At 51.4% G+C, this 17,932-nt stretch overlaps 3 protein-coding genes across 3 annotated transcripts; 2 read left to right on the top strand and 1 right to left on the bottom strand.

Moving 5' to 3' along the window:
- Nucleotides 1–1,050: 1,050 nt before the first annotated feature.
- Nucleotides 1,051–10,001, top strand: LOC115383638 (rho GTPase-activating protein 20-like). Its single transcript, XM_030085770.1, has 16 exons — nt 1,051–1,128; nt 3,646–3,731; nt 5,046–5,219; nt 5,303–5,452; nt 5,909–5,950; nt 6,027–6,111; nt 6,179–6,256; nt 6,334–6,400; nt 6,476–6,676; nt 6,783–6,955; nt 7,079–7,243; nt 7,510–7,622; nt 7,724–7,916; nt 8,195–8,309; nt 8,446–9,233; nt 9,303–10,001. Exons 1-16 carry the CDS (start codon nt 1,051–1,053, stop codon nt 9,999–10,001), a joined length of 3,207 nt encoding a protein of 1,068 aa, XP_029941630.1.
- Nucleotides 10,002–10,683: 682 nt separating this feature from the next.
- LOC115384067 (adrenodoxin) lies at nt 10,684–12,975 on the bottom strand. Its single transcript, XM_030086365.1, has 4 exons — nt 12,511–12,975; nt 11,704–11,825; nt 11,482–11,611; nt 10,684–11,193 (listed from the first exon to the last, which is right to left on the bottom strand). Exons 1-4 carry the CDS (start codon nt 12,633–12,635, stop codon nt 11,085–11,087), a joined length of 486 nt encoding a protein of 161 aa, XP_029942225.1. The 5' UTR covers nt 12,636–12,975; the 3' UTR covers nt 10,684–11,084.
- Nucleotides 12,976–14,226: 1,251 nt separating this feature from the next.
- Nucleotides 14,227–17,782, top strand: LOC115384050 (RNA-binding protein 12B-like). Its single transcript, XM_030086338.1, has 8 exons — nt 14,227–14,697; nt 14,772–14,809; nt 15,286–15,477; nt 15,583–15,964; nt 16,091–16,703; nt 16,802–16,939; nt 17,188–17,299; nt 17,469–17,782. The coding sequence occupies exons 2-8, from the start codon at nt 14,773–14,775 to the stop codon at nt 17,540–17,542; spliced, it is 1,548 nt and encodes a 515-aa protein (XP_029942198.1). The 5' UTR covers nt 14,227–14,697; nt 14,772; the 3' UTR covers nt 17,543–17,782.
- Nucleotides 17,783–17,932: the final 150 nt, after the last annotated feature.

Genomic DNA, 17,932 nt, shown 5'->3' with positions numbered 1-17,932 from the left:
CCCAGGTAAAAAAAAAAAAAAAAAAAAAAAAAATGTCACTTCTCCATAGTTTTACAGCCTCCATTCAGCATGTGTTCATGGACATACTGCGTTATTTCCAGAGCAAAATGTCCAAACCACTTGGACCGACTTGCAGACCTGCGACCAGTTTTTTTTTTTTTTTTTTTTTTTGCGCAAAGGTCCGTCGATTGAAGGTAGATTTTAATTTCCAATACAAATTGAGCCAGAACTTGATTGATCTGGAGAGAGTCAGACTCAGATCTTCCACATCTTGATCAGAAATGATGAGGAAACTCCTCAGGAGCTGAAACATTTATTAAGCTCCAGACTAGAACTTCGCCTCCCTGCCTCTGAACCAGAACCCAAACAGGTGGATTTCTCAGCACATTTCTGCTTGTTGAAATAAGCAGATTATAATACTTGACATACAAGCCTCTGGGAAAGTTTATGTGACCTTTATTTAAGCTGTCCTTTTTTATTACACTTACCATCAGCAGAGAGAAAGATGTCTTTTCTTTTTCTCGGATTTTCTGACTTGTGCGTAAATAACCCAGCTCTGCGCTTTGCTTCTCTCACGAATGTATTAAAGTAGGTTAAAAACAGAAAGAAAGAAAGAAAGAAGCTACTGTAAAATCTGACTTTCTGGTGGTTTGTTTGAGAATAACCGGGTAAATGGAAGCGTTCGGCTAAAAATAGGCGAAGCGTTTCTGGCGCCGCCTCCGTTCCTGTGCGTAAAGACGCGTTAAGAAGTGGCACAGCGACTGATAATCCACACAGGAGGTACTTTGGATCACAGCTCAGTCTTTCATTGATGACGAGGAGTGAGAGAGAGAGAGAGCGAGCTGAGCGCGTTTTCCTCCTCGTTTGTCTGGTTCTTTTTCCCATCTTTCTCTCTGGTCATCAGCGTGAAAGTTCCGAGCGGCTCTCCAGCGGGAATGGTTTGCGCCCCCCGGAGACAGAGGCTCTTCATGGGATTTCCCTCTCCGCTGCATCACCCGAGGACAGGCGGACACTGAGCTCTGTGTCGCGCCTGGAGGCTGGATGGACGACATGTCTCCACAGCAGCAGCAGCAGCAGCAGCTGCAGGACAGCCTGAGAGGCTCCGGGGCGCAGCAGGACAGCAAGCGGGTAAAGCAGCGACTCATTCCTGTGCGCGCGCAAAGTTCGGGTCCGTGCGCGCGTCCAGAGCTCGGATCAGACCTCGGGGCGTTGAACCAGAGATGATACAGCCCTGAACAATGGGGATATTATCGCGGCAACAGCTCCTTGAGGCGCGAAAGACACCAAAATAAACCGTCTCTAATCTTGAAAACAGCTGCAAACAGAGAAGCGAGCATAACCTTCAGCGGAACAGTGGCCAGAAGTCCTATAAATATGCACAAAACATTTATATAACTAAAACATATGCGTCAGTCAGTTTTCTTTCTAACAATTTGGTAATTCTGCTTCGATTCATGGCCAAACTTTATTGTTAAAAGTATTGATTAAATTGTTTGAAGCCAAACTTCATGTTTTCCTGAAAGAGATGCATCAGTACTAAATTAAAGTGAAATGTTTTGGAGGACATGGAAGTTCACTCATCAATGCAAAAAAGCCTGTCTCTCTGAAAAGTCATGCATTTACATTGTAAAGCAATGATTAATCTGCAGGCAGCAATTTTAATTTCAGCCTCTTTGTTCAGGAAAAAAAAAAGAACGTTTGGACTGGCGGAGCAAATGAGTGTCCAAACTGTTAAAATAACATTAAATACATAAAAAGAATTAATGTCAATGTCTTGAGTGAAAATAGTTGCTTGTGCATGAGCATCATGTTATGACTGTTTTCCCAGACAAGGAAATCTAGTAAGAGTTTGTATTCCTGCAGAATAGAATTACCGAGTCCCACAAAACTGCTCAAGTATTCAGTTTGGAGCAGATGGAATAAAATCCTGCCTCTGGGGCTTATTCAAACTTGAACGTTGATCATACCAATGATTTTTAAGTAGAAGGTGAATCGAGTCCTCATCCAAGATGGCCGTCTGCTGCGCAGACAAAGTCAGTCTCTCTGGTGTAATTAAAAGTACTCAGCATGGCAGAAACTAATTAATGGACAGTTCGTTTCCTTGTGCACGTTAATAACAGTCAAATTTGATCAATTTGTTGTTGCGGCCTTCATGAACTGAGCTATTTATTACTGTGACTCACTTTTCATTTTTCCCAGAGCCGCAGATTGTCATTTTTTTTTGACATTTTAAATTCAAACAGAGCAGCTGACTGCCATTATATGAAGTCCCAACTAACTCATGACCGCACCACAAATGTTCCCTACTTGTATTGGTTTGTCAGATATTCGCATCCACACACCTTCCGTGTGATTAGTGTGATGAAAAGCTGACAGTCTCTGACTTTTCCAGCTGATTTGAAGCGTTCCTGTCTGTGAGAAGTCATGGAGATGAAAAGCAGGACTTCTGTCCTTGCTTTCATTAATGATTGCCGCACATTCTCTCCGGCTTCTGGTGAGAATGTGCTGAGTCCAACGCTTGGAAAACACAATGTATCAGGGGCTCGCTTTACATGAGAGGCCATCGTCAGAGTCGAGACTTTGGACCGGTTAACGTTCGGGTGATGTTCTTTGATAAATTGGACTTGATCTGGTTTGTTCCCGGCAGAAACACCGGCGTCTTCATGTAAGCTCACATCAGTTTATCTTCAGCGCTGAAAGGTAACATTGTAGAGCGCGAGCGTGAGGAATGTCTCACCACGCCGTGACCCGGCTAAATCAATGATATTACATTGTGAAATGTCAGAAATGTGTCAGCGTGCATGGAAAGGGAGGGGGTGGGGGTGGGGTGGGGGTGGGGGTGGGGTGGGGGCCGCTTTGGTTGCATTAAAACTCCTCTCCACACATCTGAACTGTTTGTTTTCGTGTTGCAGCTCGGTTGTTTACATCTGAGGTGTTCAGGTGCGACACTGAATGTAGGTTAAACTTAGTAAGTGCAATCCTCTGCTCAGAGGGTCTATGTTTCGCCAGGCTTTAAGTTGACATGATACACAAGAGGCGTTCCGGGTTTGGGGGGGGGGGGGGGGGGGGTCACCTTTAACTGTGACTTGGCTAATGAGCGCTTTAACCCCACGACAGAAAGAAAGACCTGCGGTTATGTCACAGCTGCAAGCTCCACGTTCACAAATCCTAAAATTAGATTAAAAGAAACTTTAGTGATCCCCCGCGACGACGCTGGGATAATAGGATCCAGCCGAGATAAACGGGATCTCAGTGGAAGGTGGAAGCGGCAGCGGGTGGGCTTCGGCACGACGCCGGATTGACGGAGTATCGAAACACACAGGCGGCCGAGCCGAGTGTGAGAAAGGCCGCGAGGGTCAGCAGGACCCGAACCCGTGTCTCTCCGCTCCGGCATTCCTCAGCGCTTCGGTCCTGCTGCTGTCCACATGGCTCTCAACGCCGTGATGAATGTGTTGAACATCAGGATGCTTACGTAACAAACCGGGACAGTGCAAACACCAACACACAGTCGCTTCTTGTCTGGATCTGTCGGCGAGAGTTTCGCACAGATCAGTCATGACGTTTAGTCTTTCCTGTGGATCTGTACTCGACGCTACTCTTTCTTTGTTGTGTTTTTTTTTAATTGTATTTCTTTGTGTTTCGTAGCGACTGAAGTCTCAGAGCTATCGGCGCCAGTCCGCCCCGTCTCTGGTCATCTCCAAGGCCCTAACCAGGTCCAAGACGCTCTCCAGGTAGTAAAAAACCCAGACGTCCGCATTCCCTTCCAAAAACAAGCGACGGCACCAACTCGCGGCCCGGCATGCCAACTACAGTTCTGCCGTCACCATGGAAACGGGCCTCCTTTACAAAATCAGAATTTTTTTTGAAACGAAAAATGGGTCTGAGACACCGCAGCTCCCTTGTTTGGTTCAAATCTGATCATTTTAAGGCTTCAGCTTCTCACTTTGAAAAAAAAAATCTGCGTTTTATCCCTATTTCTGAAAAACCTCACTTATTTTTTTTGTCCCATTTTACCTGTTTTCCACTGCGCAGTTTAGCCTTCTTACTTGAAATTCTGTTTCTTTCCGGTGACATTTTTCTGAACGCTCCTGCCATACGGTGAAGGAGGTTTTCCAGTCGCCGCTTTCTGCCGTCGTACAGTGACACCTGGTGGCAGCAGGCGGTATGAACCGCTGCGTTTCCCTATACAGTGTAGATTGAAAACACTCTGAAGTAAATAAGCGTGACTCCTCGTCGGAGGGCCGAGGCCGCCCACACTCACATGCCCCACGCATAACCCTGGGCGAGGTGTTGGATCGACTTGGAAAGATAATCCTCCTTTTGCCAGACTTATCTTCGGATCAGGCGTCTATTAATAGTGTCCGTCTTTGAACATATGGACAAGTGAAAGTGAGGAAGATAATAATAATAAAAAAAAAAAAAAAAAACCAGACCCTGAAGAGAGTGGGAACCACTGCAAAGTAACAGCAGTGTTTATTGTCTCAAAAAAAAAAACAACAACTGTAAAATTAAATGAACTGGGAAAAAATCGAGTTAAAAAAAAGACATTTATGGAGCACAGCATCTATTTTGAATGTGATTTTTGACTCTAAATTTCTCAAACGGTTGTTTTGCTGAGGAAATAAACTGGTCATGGGTCGTTATAAAAGTTCTGAAGTCAATAATTTAATAAAGTTAAAAAAAAAAAAAAATGGTAAAAAAATGCCCTCGACTTCAAAACATCGCAGTTTTCAAGATGAATGAGGAAGCTGCTGTCCGACATTAAGAGTCAAAAACAAGTTACTGCGTTACATAAGAAGTGGGAGTTCGGGTTCAAAACCAAAAAATGGATTCTTTTATCCTCCTGGAAGTGTGTGTTTTGATCATTGATGCATTATACTGTTTATTTGCACCTTTAAAGGAAAAGAAAAGCATCAAAAGTCTTGCTGTGAATTTCCAGTCGTGTGAAAACGTGTTAATTTTCCCACAGTGGAAATACGTTAGAATTTTAGACACGTAGAGAAATGACCCAAAAACACAACACGGAGGGTTTTGTGCGTCCTCAGGGACAGCTTCCTGGTCCCCATGTGTCCCGAGACGTGTCCGCTGGTCCAGTCCTTCCTGAGCGTCTCCCACAGGTCCTTCCTGCTCCACGCCCACGCTCAGCTCAAGACGGGCATGCAGACGCAGGACAGACACCTCTTCCTCTTCTCCGACCTTCTGGTGCTCGCCAAAGCCAAGTAAGCTCCGACCGGGCGGCGGGGGGGTGGTGGTGGGGGGGGGTGTCTCCGTCTCACATCCTCCACGCCCCTCGCTCCTCCAGGTCGGCCAATCACTTCAAGCAGAAGGCCCAGGCCAGCGTGTGCGAGATGTGGACGGCGGGCTGCATGGACGAGGTGTGCGAGGGGAGCACCAGCCCGGACCGGAGCTTCGTGGTGGGCTGGCCCACCTGCAACTGCGTGGCCACGTTCAGGTGAGCCGCCGACCGTCCAAATCACTCGGACGACTGGATTTCAGGGGAATGTGGAAAGACGTCAAACACAGGCTCGTGGATTGAAATGAGAGGAGTCCGTTTTGTCATTTGTTTTTAATTGAGTTAACATAAATCCTCAGGGGAAGTCACCGTTTGGTAACAACTGACGTCTCAGCTCCAGTCTCTGTTGTTAATCTTAATAAAATCCATTTAAAATGAAAGAAGTCAATGGATTCTTTGTAACTTTCATACTTCTCTGGGCCCGATTGGAGCTTCCTGTGGGCTAGATTTGGCCCACAGGATTTATGTTTGAAACCCCCGTTTGACAGTCTGTTCCTAAACCAAGAGGGCCCAAACTCGGCCAGACCAAACACCTCCATTAATCTTGTGTTCAGTTTCAGAGCCTAAAAATCACATTTTTCTCAAACCTGTGTACCACTCGGTGCCTCTCTGCAGCTGCGTGGAGCAAAAGGAGAAGTGGCTCTCGCTCCTCAGAAGGTGAATGAACCCCTCGGTCTGGGCTGGCGGATCCGGCCGGTTCGCGTGTCTCACGGCTCCTCTGCTCCGTCCGCAGCCGCATCAGGGAGGAGAAAGAGAAGGAGGAGCCTAAAACCATCCCTCTGCGGGTGTACGGGAAGGGAATCAACACCTTCGCCGTGGTGAGTTGGCGTTCCCGGTTGAGGACGTGAGGCTGTGACGTTACACTCATCCGCCGCCTCCCGTTAGACCAAGACGCTTCCGGTCAGCAACTGCGACTCCACCAACGAGGTGATCCGGCTGGCGCTGCAGCAGTTCGGCATCATCGTGAGTGAACAGAGAGCCGCAGAGAGACGCAGCATGTGACCCCCGGAAAACATTTCCTTTATCTGCGTTTCGCCCAGGGAAGCATCAAGGACTACCAGCTGTGGGTCTTCTCCAAGAGAGACAACACCCCCTACCCTCTGATTGGTGAGTGAGGCCGGCGGACGGCGTCCGGGTCCTCGGGGGGCCTGCGGGGACTCACGGCATCTTGTGCTCTGCCAGGTCATGAGTTTCCCTTCAGCATTCAGATGAGTCATGTGAGACAGTCGAGGCCTCACGAAGGAGGAGGAGGAGGAGGAGGAGGAGGAGGAGGAGGACAGGACGCCGCCGACAGGCAGGTGGAGCACATGCAGGTGTACAAGCACTGTCAGTTCATCCTTAAGCCGCGACCCACAGGACCGCCGCTGCACGGCGTCCCCTCAGGTAAGAGGTCGTCTGTGATTAGCTCAGATTACAGGCGTGACGCTCTCACTCCTGCTGTTGCTTTTTTATTTTTTTTACATTTTTTTTGCCTTTTGTCTTTTTCCAGATTTCACCCAGAAAACGCTGAAGAGGCGGCGCTCGCTCATCGCCTGGGCCTTCTGGCGAGGCTCCGCCTCCCACCTGAACGAGCTGTCGCTCGCCAGCGCCGCTCGAGGCTCCCTGTTCGGCCATCCGCTCAACTCCGTCTGCTCTGAAGACGCTCTGCCCAAGCCCATCATGGTGAGGCGCCACAGGGGCCAGCGGGGGTCGTCTCACCAGGAAGCCCTTGTATGATGTGACGTCTCGGCCCTGGAGCCTGACCGGCTTCCTTCCAATGAATCGGCGTGAACCGTGTCCCACCAGGACATGCTGGCGTTCCTGTACCACGAGGGATCGTGGACGCGGGGCATCTTCCGCCGGCCGGCCGGCGCCCGGGCTGTCAGGGAGCTGCGGGACTCTCTGGACGCCGGAGACACTCGGCTCCCGCTGACGCGCGACCACGTCTTCATCATCGCCGGGGTCTTCAAGGTGCGGCGCCGCCCTGTTTGACCCACGCGCGCGCTCATGAGCTCCCTTCTTACTCGGTGACTCGGTTTGTGGCTACGTTAGCAGGACACGCTGTTCATCACAGCAGCCTCAGGCCTTTTTAATGTAATCTGGATTATAATCGCTTATTATCTGGAGGGATAAAGCAGCTTCGGTGCACGAGTGTGTAAGCTGTGTCACGGCTGACGAACACCACATGAACTTGTTTTGTCATTATGATCCTAATAATAATATCCGAGTCTCCTCAGGAGTTCTTGCGAAGCATCCCGGGGAGTTTGTTGTGCTGCGAGCTGCATGAAGAGTGGATGGACGTGCCGGAGGAAGACGAGGAGGAGGAAGAGCAGGTGCAGGACGTACAGAGGTAATGCGCGCCCCCCCTCGCCCTCCGTGCACGCTGCCGCATGCCGCCCGCCGGCACTCTGAACACCCCCCCCCCCGCCGCCGGCGCCTGTTCTCCCGCAGGATGATCTGCAGGCTGCCCAGACAGAACGCGCTGCTGCTGCGCTACCTGCTGGCCGTGCTGCACGCCATCCAGGCCAACGCCCACGAGAACCAGATGACCAGCTTCAACCTGTCCGTCTGCATCGCCCCCAGCATGCTGTGGCCGCCCGGAGCGCCCTGCAGCCCCGAGGTGGAGGGACAAGGAACTAAGAAGGTAAAAATATCGATCGAGCGGCTAAATCCGGCCAAGAATGTGACCCAGACCTCTGCTGGCCCGCTGTGTTGACTTTGTCACCCGGGATTGTTCTAATGGTGCAACAACCGCATAAATCCATCTGAGCCGCCTTGGAAACAAAGAGAAACTTGTTTGGTTTTTTTTTTTTTTTTTTTGGGGGGGGGGTTCACAATCATCACAGTTTTGTAACACTTCTCAACCGTATTTAAAGTCTTATTTTAGTCGTTCTTTTTCCTCCGTTTGCTGATTTGCTGCAGGTGTGCGAGCTGGTGAAGTTCATGATCCAGCACTGTCAGCAGATCCTTGGGGAAGACCCCTGCTCGCTGTTCGGCGGTCCGCCGCAGAGGCTGGACAGCGAGGAGATGGAGACAGGTACACTCTGTCGCCTTCGGGTTATTGACGTTTTTGCAGTTAAAGTCGGCCTTGATGCTACTTGAAGCAGCTCCCGTTGAATGTCGGCGTCCCAGCCTTCCAGCGGTCTGATCTGTCGCCCGCCCCCACCCCTCAGAGCCCTGGGCGTACCCCCTGACCGATTCGTCCTACGACAGCCTGGAGAACGAGCTGGACAACAGCAGCGGCGGCTCGCCGTCTTTCTGCGGCGGGAGGCGCCTCCGGACCAAACCGCTGCAGGGCAGCCTGGACTCCATCCTCACCTTCAGCGACGACCAGGACGCGGACGCCGGCCGCGCGCAGGCTCGCGGCCAGCGCGGCGTCGGCCTGCGCCCGCTGCAGAGGCACGAGCGCGCTCGATCCCCCGTCGCGGACACCTCCGCCACCCTGGACTCGCTGTCCCTGGAGGGCCGCTGCACGCAGCGGCGGCGGTCCGAGCCGGCCATCGCGTACACGCCCAAGTTCCAGGCGTACGCCTCGAGCAGCACGGACGGGCTCGCCGGCGACGACGAGGACGAGACCAAGCCGGGCAGCCACCCCGGGCCCAGGGCGCCGGCGAGGAGGATCAGAGGCAAGATTCTGGCGCTGGAAGCCAGCTCCTCCAGCCTCTCGTCCACCCCGGCCTCCCCCGCCTGCACCCGCTCCTCCGTGGACTCTCTGGACTCCCTCGAGCAAACCTGGACCGCCAAACGAAGCCCCCACCCAGCGAAATCCCGTCCGCCCTCCTCGGAGCACCAAGACCGGCTCCCTAAAGACTCAACGGCCAGAGAATCGATCGGCTGGGGGCCGCTGAGAGGCTGCAGGGGTCTGCACCCGAACTCCTGGCTGAAGAAAGACCGCAGGCTGTCTCTGACGCAGCAGGACCATCTGGAGAAGGAGGACGACGGCGGCGGCGGCGGCGGCGCGGTGAGTGAACGCACCGATTCACACCCGAGCGTTCAGGTGAGCCTAACACGGTCTGTGTCACCGAAGCAGGCCGGATCCCCCGCCGTCGCACTCGGCAAGCTGGCGGCCGAAAAAGGGGCAACGAAGCAGAATTCCAGGAGCAAAGCGAAGCCGTCCTGCAGAGGCAGCAAGGAAGGAGGAGGAAGAGCGAGCTGTGGGAGGGGGCGGCCCGGCCAGGAGCAGCAGGACTCCCCCACCCCTCCGTCACACCATGGATCAGCAGGGAGTCTGCTGTTCCACAAGTCTTCAGAAGGCCCCGGGCCCGCCGCTCCCGTCGGCGTCCACAGGCGCGACGGTCAGCAGGTTTCCTCCGCCGGGCCGCCGCTCTCCCTCTTCAAGAGACACAAGTCTCACTCCACGGAGGTGGAGGAGGAGTGCAACGCCCGCCTCCGCCACCGCCGGGGGTCCGAACCGGGGCAGCAGCTGGCGGAGCGGGCGTCCGGCGCCCCGCGGGCGAGGCTGCCCAGCGACCCGGGGCTGAAGGTGTCCGAGGTGGGGGCGGACCCGCAGGGGGAGCCGTCCGAAGCCCGCTTCTGCCTGTCCCCCCGCGCCACCAAGGCCGTCAGGGACTACTTCTCCTCCCACCCGCGCAGCAACCCCCAGAGCAGCCAGCAGGTGGCGCTCGCCCTGGTGGAGAGCCACAGGGAGTGGCTGAAGAGGTGCAGCGACCCCGCAGCTGCGGAGCCCGACTTCGATCAGCTGCTGTTTGCCGAGGAGTCGTACGTATAGTAAACACGCCTGACAAAAAAACACCACCGCTCTCCGAGGCGTCACGGCTCTCCACTGAAGGGAAAGGTTTTTGCTCACATGTGGAAAAATACCCAGCTTAAAGCAGACCACACGTACCCCATCTTAATCAATGAATTCAGTTTTACGTAAAAAGAAAAAAAAAAAAACAAAGGAAAAAAAAAACTGTGTACATATTAGGCCAAAGTTTGAAACCTGCCAATGTAAATTTACCTGTTGTTGCCTTTTTCTCGTGAACAAATAGTTTTAGGCCGATCGCTTCAGGGAACGTTTGCATCCATTCACCCAACAAGTTTTCAGAGACGCTCGCCTGGTTAGTAACGACTCCCCGAGAAGTACAGAAACTCCGGTTCCGGTTCTTTTAGCGACCTCTTGTGCTGCCAACTGTCTTTAGACTGGCCTTAAGAAGCTCCTCGCTCCTCAGCTTTTACACTTAATGTTAGACTCGACTTTTTGTACGTTTTGCCAACGATCCAGTTTCCACATAGGCCTGTCATGCCATTTTTTTTTTTAAAAAGCTTTGTATTTTAGGACAACCGCCTCTTTATGATGTATTTGTACGCTTGCAAACCTGCAAATAAAACTATCCCGCAAGCTAAAACACGGAACGTTCACATTGGGGGTTTTGTTTTTTTTGTTTTTTTAAAGTACCAACACGCTGTTAGAAAGCAGAATTTTATTCCATCTCCTCTTTATACACAGATATATATATATATATGTGTGTGTGTGTGTCTTCTAGCTATGTACAATCACATCATAAAATTACATGGTTACATAAAAGATCTGATTGCAAACAAGATACATTTGATGCAAATATGAAGAGTTGGGGTGGTGGAGTTAGCTTTATTACAAACATCTCAGTCAGCTTCGACAAATTCCAGTGGAACAAAGATCGATGTAATGCTTTAAAAAGACCCTGAAAAGAGCTAAACATCCGTATAAATATTGTTAAATTCAAGCTGGGGTGGAAAAAATTCTCCAGTCAAGTGGAGATTTTTTGCTTCTTTGTTAGTGAGAGGCTGACCGATTCACATCTACACACCCCTCGGGGGTCGGGGGCTCCGGTTAAGACGAACCGTCTTTGCTCTGTCGGATGTCGGAGATGGTCTCGGGGACGCGGGCCACGATGCCCTCCAGGGACTTGGACAGGCAGACCTGACAACCCAGACGGGAGCTGAGGGCAGAAGACGGAGACGCGTTACGACCTCCAAAAGCGATCAAACTCGCAGTTTCACACACTGCAGAGTTCCTCTCAGACCGTTTATTCTAGCGAATTCCTAAATTCTTACAGAGCGCGAAGAAAAGGCGATTGTATAAACCTATCTGACCTGAACTGACCCTTGGGAAATAAGAGTACCTTACAAAAAAAAAAAAGCACGGATCGAATGAACCCCGCATTTACCAGCTTAATCAGGATTAACGCTCAAAAATCTACTGCGGTGTTTTGTGCGCGGCTCCTCACGTGTCGGTGAGGCTGTAGGCCAAGTCCAGCATGTCCATCTCCTCGTCCGTGACGGGGCCCAGCTTCTTGTACGTCTCCTCGTCGAAGATCAGATGGCACGTGGAGCATGCCAGCGTCCCCTCGCACGCTCCTGCGGCGCGCACACACACACACACACACACACACCTTCGTCACATCACCGAATCACACCGAGCCGTTCATCACAGGGTGTGCTTTACGCACCAAAACCGTCGAAGTCGAGGTCTTCGTTGATGACCACATCCAGCAGGGAGTCTCCGGGCGAGCCCTTCACGGTGATCTTCTCACCGTCCCGGTTCACGAAGTGGACCGTCACCTTCTCAGCCCTGTGGGGATTGAGAATTGACTTGAGCGACAGGCGGAACAAGCACAGAGGAAAGACTTTACCTGCTTCAACATGTGTCGGTGTTTTAATGAACGTGCAGCCACTAAAAAACCTGAATGACCTCAAAGCAGAGTGCACAGCCTGTGAGAACACAAAGTAATCCCCTGGAAAAAAAAAGAAAAAAGAAAAAGAAACACTCCCGTTTTCCCACACTGCTTTTGGACTGAGTGACCTTTCAGAAACTGGTGTTAAACTTTGTTTTCTGACCAGAAATGAGTTTCTACGCCAGACGCCTGCTTCCCTTCAGGGCTTCAACGGCGGATCAGCAACAGTGCAGGTGATGCGCACGAGACGCGCGCGCACACAAAAAGAACCACACATCAAGTTGCTGAGAGCTGAGAGCTGAGAGTGAGCTGTTTAACAGGCGGCCCCTCCGGCAGGAGTAACTGTCCCCCCCCGCCCCCCCGGGGTCCACAAGAACAACAAAACCTTCAGCTTCACCCATTGCGCAACTGCACGGGGGTCTTGTGGGGGTCTTGTGGGGGTCTGGGTCCAGCCAGAGCCTGGAAACTACACAAGATCCATCACTTTCTGGACGTGTCAAGGCTCCCGCAGCGCCAGCTGCTGCTTTGAGCCCGGTCATCACACACAGAGAATAAAGACATTTAATCTGACGAGAGTTCCACCTGAGCGGGTTGGTTCCGGGGCTGAAGCTCCTCTCTCCGCCCTGGAAGAAGCTCCAGGCTGCCGCCGCCGCCGTCCTCCGCTGTCGGACCCGGGCCAGCCGCGTTAACGCCGCCACCAGAGCCATTAAAACCCCCCACGAAGATGACCGGGACGACTGACTGTTGACGGAACCGGCCGGGACTCGCTTCGCGTCGAGAACTTTTTCTTTTCTTCGACCTACGCTAGCCGGCTAAAGCTAGCTCGACTCCGCCGCGGGTGTTACTCCGTGAGTGTCCGGGTCATGACGCGCGGCGGCCCGCCGGGTTGTGTAACGACTCCGAACGCCCTTCCACCGACCGCCTGGTCCTGCGTCCCGCACGGCTGCAGAGCACCGAGTGCAGGCTGTCCGCGTCCGGCTCGGTTACACCACTCGACCCCCGTCCATGCGTTACGTACAGGCGACGAGCGGCTTCCGGTCGGGGGGGCGTGGTGACGTCACGCCGCGTCATCTGCCTCAACAATAACAACAAATGTTAAGTTTAGTAAGAAAATAAGAAATAAAGATAATAAATCTGAGTAAGAAGGCACAACGAGGATTGCATAAGTTTAGAGTAATTTTAGATATTTTGATCGACATGTTAATTATCTTGACACATTTTTATCATTTCAGATTTCATATTTTATTCTGCGCGAACCGAAAATAACACTTTTCCTTCCGTGATTCAAAAAACATATATTCTTTTGTGTTTTATTTTATTAGCTACATTCCATTCTAATCTGTACTATTTTACAACAACCGTTTCTATTCTGCTCTAAAGTCTCCTCAGGTTGCAACCCTGTCTCCACAAAATCACCTTCAGAGACAACTGCACTGCATTCTCAAATATGTTGCTTAAAGGAGCATATTCTGTCCCATATTATGTTAATTTTCAATTGTTTTTTTTAATAGAATCATTATGTTGACCTTGACTGTATTGGTGGGTAAAAATTACCCTTGTATATTCATCTGGGATTCATTTCACTCTTCTAAACAGACATTATCTTTTATGTAAGTTCTTTACTCTCTTTTTGAGTCACGTTTGTGGGTCCCACGCAGTCCTTTTCAGCTTATTCTTGCCGTTAATTTAAATGTGCACACACACCTCTCACACTGTGTGTTGACTCGGGTTGTTTTTGTACCTAATATTTACATCCTGATGTGTTTCTAACAGACCTGTTTTTCAGAGCACCTCTCTGCCATGAACGTCGTAATACGTTCCTCTGTGTAAAGTATTTGAGAATGCAGTTCAGTTAACAGCCAAATCAAGTTGGAGAACAACTGAAGTGAATGAAAGCAACGACTTCATGAAATGTCAGCATGGATGTGTAAAAAGTAAAGAGCAACGCAAATTTTCTGCATTTGAAATTATGAGAAAATGTAATATTTTGCATGAAGCTAAAATGTTGCAAACTTTCAATGTTAACATGTTGGTTTTCCTCCCAGGCCTGTGCACATGAACGTGCTCGCATGCACTGGTTAATCAGGATTTGTGCAGGAGTTAGCGCAAGTATTAATCACAGTGTTGGACTGATTTGTGGGGCTGAAGCATCGTGACCTCCTCACGAAAAAAAAAAAAAAACAGGCATTGATGGAGAGCCAACGGGGGTGCACGGCGTCACGTGTCTTCTCGCGCCTCCCTGTCATGCTGGTGGGATCGCACGGAAGGATGTCACGCCTGACCTCGAACCTGGTGAACCCCGGCTGGAGGCCCTTCAGAGGGACACCACGCCACATTCCTGGAAAAATATAACAGAAGAACCCTAATGAGCTTAAAAAGACACAAAACACAGATTAGTATATGTATGGAGTGCTTCTCTGTGCAGTGTTTGTGTGTGTGTGTGTGTATGTGTGTGTGGGGTTTATTTTCCCCAAATATTGATCAACCCACATCTCTACTGAACCTGGTGCCGTTCACCTCTCTTGATCTACAAAACACGATGCGAACGGCGTCATCGATCACCGAAAAGCCGAGAGTCTGAGCGCCTCATCAGCGATATTACTAATATGTTTGAACCTCACTACAAAGAGCAAGGTTCATCACGTCACAGGAACCATAAAGCCGCGAGAGATGAGAAGCAAAGGCCGGATTTTATGACCGGGTGACGGGTATATTAGAGAGGAAACGCCGTCTTTCTGAGCTGCTCGCTGATGGTCGCTGCAGTCTCAGGTAAGCGAGGAAAAGAGAGAAGAACAATGAAGCGCAGCTTTAAAAAACTGAGGAGTTTCTCCTGATATTTGCAGGATGTTCCAGTTGGTTCTTCTGTTCCTGGCGCTGTCAGGTGAGACCTCTTATTTCACGTTCCTTCATTCCTGGAAACAGTTAAATTTGGACAGGAAAATGAGGCTGAAGTACTTGTTTTATTGTGAGTTTTAGTTGTTTGTTTTAAGTCCGTGTTTCCAAACCGCAGGGCTGGAGAGAAAAGCAAACAGACAGAATCCTTGTTAGTGATCTTTCCGTGTCTTACCACACTCTGGGATTATTTTCTGTTTCTACGGCAGCAAAGCTATCGGTTCCCTCAGTCGGTAACGCAAATCCTGATTGCTGTTACTGAATTATGACACTGCTAAGGAAAGCCTGACACTGGAGTTAACCGCTGACCCGAAAGGTCAAATGTGTCGCCACCATGCTGGTGGACTAAATTAAAAACAAAAACAAAACACATTTCCAGTCTGGACTCTGCGAACATCTCCACAGCAACTGCAGTGAAAGAAATGAGTTCTTCTGAGTTTTTAAGCGAAACCCGATGTTCCGCAGGCCTGGAAGCCGCCCCCGTCGTCGCCCCCAAAGGTTTACGGGGGTCAAGCCGCCGGCTCCCCGATGGCTCTGCCGCCGGGGCGTTCGTCCCCGACGGCTTCAGGCAAGGCACCGAGCCCTCCAGGAGGCTCATCGTTGACCTGAATACCGGTCTGGTGCGAGAACACCTCAGCGAGATGGACCGGCGAGCGGGTGAGAGCCAAGGGAGGGAGGAGAGAACCAGCGGCGCCCGACATGCCGACCGTGCAGATCGTCTTGAAACTGTCCCGTCCAACTCCGGGTCTCTCGTTCTTCCAGTTCCCGCTGATGTTCCAGTGAAGAGGATCGGTGGTGGTTGGCTCCGTGTGGAGGAACGTTCAGTTTATGGTCTCCCAGAGGGCTTCAGACAGGGAACCGAACGTTCCCCTCAGATCCCAGAGGGCTTCAGACAGGGAACCGAACGTTCCCCTCAGATCCCAGAGGGCTTCAGACAGGGAACCGAACGTTCCCCTCAGATCCCAGAGGGTTTCAGACAGGGAACCGAACGTTCCCCTCAGATCCCAGAGGGCTTCAGACAGGGAACCGAACGTTCCCCTCAGATCCCAGAGGGCTTCAGACAGGGAACCGAACGTTCCCCTCAGATCCCAGAGGGCTTCAGACAGGGAACCGAACGTTCCCCTCAGATCCCAGAGGGTTTCAGGCAGGGAACTGAGCACATCAGGTCGATTCCTGATGGCTTCAGACAGGGAACCGAACCCAGGATGCTTCCTTCAGGTGTTCGTAGGTTAATGGCCGGACCTTTCAGGTCTCTTCGAGAGGGTTTCAGACAGGGAACCGAACGTTCCCCTCAGATCCCAGAGGGCTTCAGACAGGGAACCGAACGTTCCCCTCAGATCCCAGAAGGCTTCAGACAGGGAACCGAACGTTCCCCTCAGATCCCAGAGGGCTTCAGACAGGGAACCGAACGTTCCCCTCAGATCCCAGAGGGCTTCAGACAGGGAACCGAACGTTCCCCTCAGATCCCAGAGGGCTTCAGACAGGGAACCGAACGTTCCCCTCAGATCCCAGAAGGCTTCAGACAGGGAACCGAACGTTCCCCTCAGATCCCAGAGGGCTTCAGACAGGGAACCGAACGTTCCCCTCAGATCCCAGAGGGCTTCAGACAGGGAACCGAACGTTCCCCTCAGATCCCAGAGGGTTTCAGGCAGGGAACTGAGCACATCAGGTCGATTCCTGATGGCTTCAGACAGGGAACCGAACCCAGGATGCCTCCTTCAGGTGTTCGTAGGTTAATGGCCGGACCTTTCAGGTCTCTTCGAGAGGGTTTCAGACAGGGAACCGAACCGTCCAGTATCAAAACAGCAGGATGTATGGGGGAGATCATCAGTGGAAAGTGCTACGAGTTCCAGCCCACACCTCTGACCTTCCGGGACGCACAGGTTAGACCAATTTTTCTCTCAGGATCACAGAAGACACCAGCATTAAAGAAATATTCAAATTCAACATCTTGTTTTGTGTCCTCCCCGTGAATCTCAAGGCCCGGTGCAGAGCTTCGGCCCCAAACGCTGAACTCGCATCCGTCAGCAGTGGAGATCTTCATGCCCGCCTCGTTTCCCTGGTGACCAGGGGAGGCCAGAACCACCCTGTGCTGACTTGGCTCGGCGCCGCGGTTCAGGCAAGTTGTTCTCATCAGCCGCATCGCAGCCGATCGGCCGTGGCACCGAAAGAGGGGCCAAGGAGAGCTCCGTCTGATACGTTATCAACAGCACAGAGTGTTGTTCTTACCTTGGTGAAACATTGACCTTTGAACTTGAACATGTTCTCTGAGATTATTTCCTGTAAGGACGCGAGGCCAGAGCGTTCAAAAAACAAATCTAGAAAGGCTGCAGAGTTTGTTGTTCTGAACCTGATGGCACCCCGCAGAGGCAGCGGGCGTCCTGGGCGGACGGCTCGGCGTGGCGCTACAGCGACTGGATGCCCGGTCACCCCAACATCCACACCGACAAGCCCGTCTGCGTGGAGATGTTCAGGACAGGTAATGGAGGGGGGGGGGGGGGGACACCCACACACTCGTACGCGAGGCAGATAAGCCGCTATCTCCGTGACCTTGTGTACATCAAGACGAGCGGTCGGTTGCTGTAATCGCACCGTTAAAAGTTCACGGATCCCGGAACGCTCTTCTACGATGCGTCATTTCTCCGCAGACGAGAGCTGGTGGACCGCCGCCGACTGCGACCTGAAGAGGGCGTCCATCTGCGCGTACCCTCTGCCGGCGTGAGGCGGCGCACCGCCACTGTCCCGACCGACCGGTCGCACCCTCTGCTCTGTGCTCTCTGAAAATAAAAACTCTGCACTCGTCTGCCCACGTTCATCCATTGAACACACTCCACTGGGTCCAGATTTCATTTTCAGACTTTAATGATCCATTTTCCACTGGTGTATACAAAGCCGTTTGTACAGATTAGGGAGCCGAGTTAAAACAATTTGTTACAATTAAAGTACCTGGAAAGTGCAAAAAGTACATTTTCAAAGACGCTGAAATAAAAATCATGCTGTACATTATATACCGTATTCATAAATAATCACAGATATACACACATCCATTTGGTGACAGTCACAGAGAACGTAGCTAAGACACAAAAGAGTACGTTTTGATTTGTTGTTTTTT

Source organism: Salarias fasciatus, assembly GCF_902148845.1.
Source record: "Salarias fasciatus chromosome 23 unlocalized genomic scaffold, fSalaFa1.1 super_scaffold_20, whole genome shotgun sequence".
Taxonomy (NCBI): Eukaryota; Metazoa; Chordata; class Actinopteri; order Blenniiformes; family Blenniidae; genus Salarias; species Salarias fasciatus.
The sequence above is the reverse complement of the archived record's forward strand: the minus strand, read 5'-3'. Positions and strand labels throughout refer to the sequence as shown.